At 40.8% G+C, this 1,986-nt stretch overlaps 1 protein-coding gene across 1 annotated transcript; it reads right to left on the bottom strand.

Annotated features, from left to right (window-relative positions):
* Positions 1–822: 822 nt before the first annotated feature.
* Positions 823–1,773, bottom strand: LOC102738666 (olfactory receptor 52A5-like). The gene has a single exon (XM_006732246.2). It carries the CDS (start codon positions 1,771–1,773, stop codon positions 823–825), a length of 951 nt encoding a protein of 316 aa, XP_006732309.2.
* Between the last annotated feature and the right edge of the window lie 213 nt (positions 1,774–1,986).

Below are 1,986 nucleotides of genomic sequence, written 5' to 3'. Positions count from 1 at the left end.
TGATGAGAGAGTTGTTGCTCTTCTTTTCTTCGATCTCCTGTTGAGTTTGTAGGTGTTCAGAATGGTTTGATCCCTATCCAGCTGAATTCCTGAGAGGAGACGAAATCCAGGTCTCCTACTCCTCCGCCATCTTGCTCCGCTCCCCCAAACTTTAGGGTCTTAATGATAAAGAGGATACTGAGTGTGATCTTAAACATTAACAGATGATTTTGTTCAACATACAATAAGTTATAATACATTACACTGACATTTACTATGCAATGACATCAATGCCACTGGGTATTTTTAAGCAAAGATTAAAATATTAACATTTAGTTGTGCTTTTAAGAAATGCCCTTTACTGCGGCACCTGGGTGGTGCAGTTGGTTGAGCATCAGATTCTTGGTTTCTGCTCAGGTGATGAATTTCAGGGTCTTGGGATTAAATCCTTGGCAGTCTCTATGTTCAGCAGGGAGTCTGCTGGAGATTCTGTCCCTCCCCTGTTGGTACTTATATGCACCCACTCTTTCTCTCTCTCTAAAATAAATTTTAAAAAATTAACCAAAAAAAAGAAATGCCCTTCATTAAGAGCTAATGCAACTACAAACAAATCTTCATAATTTCTTCTTTTTATGTCACCTATTGACTAAATGTGTGTTCCAAATAATTCTGTATGCATAAATGCCGATATTGTTTAAATAGGAATTAGAACCTGTCTTGAATGTAAAATCTAGAACTGTATATTTCAGCAGCACAAATGAACTGGAGAAAGCACAAAATCTGACTCCAAACTAGTATTTCTCAAAGTGAAATTTTATTATTTGAAAAAAGTTAAATGAGAAATCAAGAAGGATCTTTAGAGTAGAAAATCTTGGACACTCGATCTTGAATCTGTTTGGTCTTCACCCCATACACGATAGGATTGAGCAAAGGTGGGACAAGCAGATAAAGGTTGAACAGTAGAATATGAATGTAGGATGGAATATGGAACCCAAACCTGTGTGTAAAGAAGGAGAAGAAACCCAGGAGATAAAACTCGAGAAAGACACAAATATGGGCAATGCAGGTGTTGAAGTCTTTGAGCCTAGCTTCCTTCTGCAGCAGATTGAAGACAGTTACAAATATTTGGATGTAGGAGAGTGTGATGAAGATTATGTCAAATCCAAGTATAGCGAAAGCCACAAACAGGCCATAGATCTTGTTGATTCGAATGTCTTCTGCTGCCAACTTCACAATGGCCATGTGCTCACAGTATGAATGGGAGACCACAGTGGTCTGGTAGTGTTTCAGCCAACATTTGATGAGGATGAGACATGGAGCTACAAGGAGGGCTGCTCTGAGCATCACTCCAACCCCAATCTGAGTGAGAAGTTGGTGGGTAAAGATGGTTGCATGTCTCAGGGGATCACAGATGGCCACATAGTGGTCCAGGGCCATAGCCAGCAGAATTCCTGACTCAATGCACTGGAACTTGTGGATAAGCCACATCTGAAAGAGACAGGCATCAAAGTATATTTTTGGCAGATGAAACCAGAATATTCCTAGCATTTTTGGTAGGATGCAGGTACTAAGAGCAATGTCTGTTGCTCCAAGCATTGCCAGGAAGAGATACATGGGCTCATGGAGGCTGCATTCAGATTTGATGATGACCAGGAGCATGGAATTTCCAAATAGAGCAATGATGTACATGGCACAGAAGGGAATTCCAATCCAGAACTGCACAGATTCCAATCCAGGGATCCCAATCAGTGTCAGTACTGGGGGCATGAAAACTGTGCCATTGAGATTGAACATGTTGGCTTAGAGACCCCTGGTTCAGAGCTTCCGGTTCGAAGTGGCAGTATGTGTTGAGTGTCTGTCTTCTGTTTTCTCTTCTCACCTAGATTCATACAATCAGAGGCTGAATATGGTTTCAATGACATTTTTTCAGGCATATCCCATTTTCTGATAGGGCAATTGAGTGGGTCCAAGAATGCAGATAGTCTCCCTAGATGATTTATTTCACAT

This window comes from Leptonychotes weddellii, unplaced genomic scaffold (assembly GCF_054177405.1).
Source record: "Leptonychotes weddellii isolate Sample4059 unplaced genomic scaffold, ASM5417740v2 HiC_scaffold_16895, whole genome shotgun sequence".
NCBI lineage: Eukaryota > Metazoa > Chordata > Mammalia > Carnivora > Phocidae > Leptonychotes > Leptonychotes weddellii.
This window is presented reverse-complemented; position numbering and strand designations above follow the sequence as displayed.

What these genes read in the sequence shown, in the direction of transcription:
- LOC102738666 (XM_006732246.2), bottom strand. Translation starts at nt 1,773, where the DNA reads ATGTTCAATCTCAATGGCACAGTTTTCATGCCCCCAGTACTGACACTG.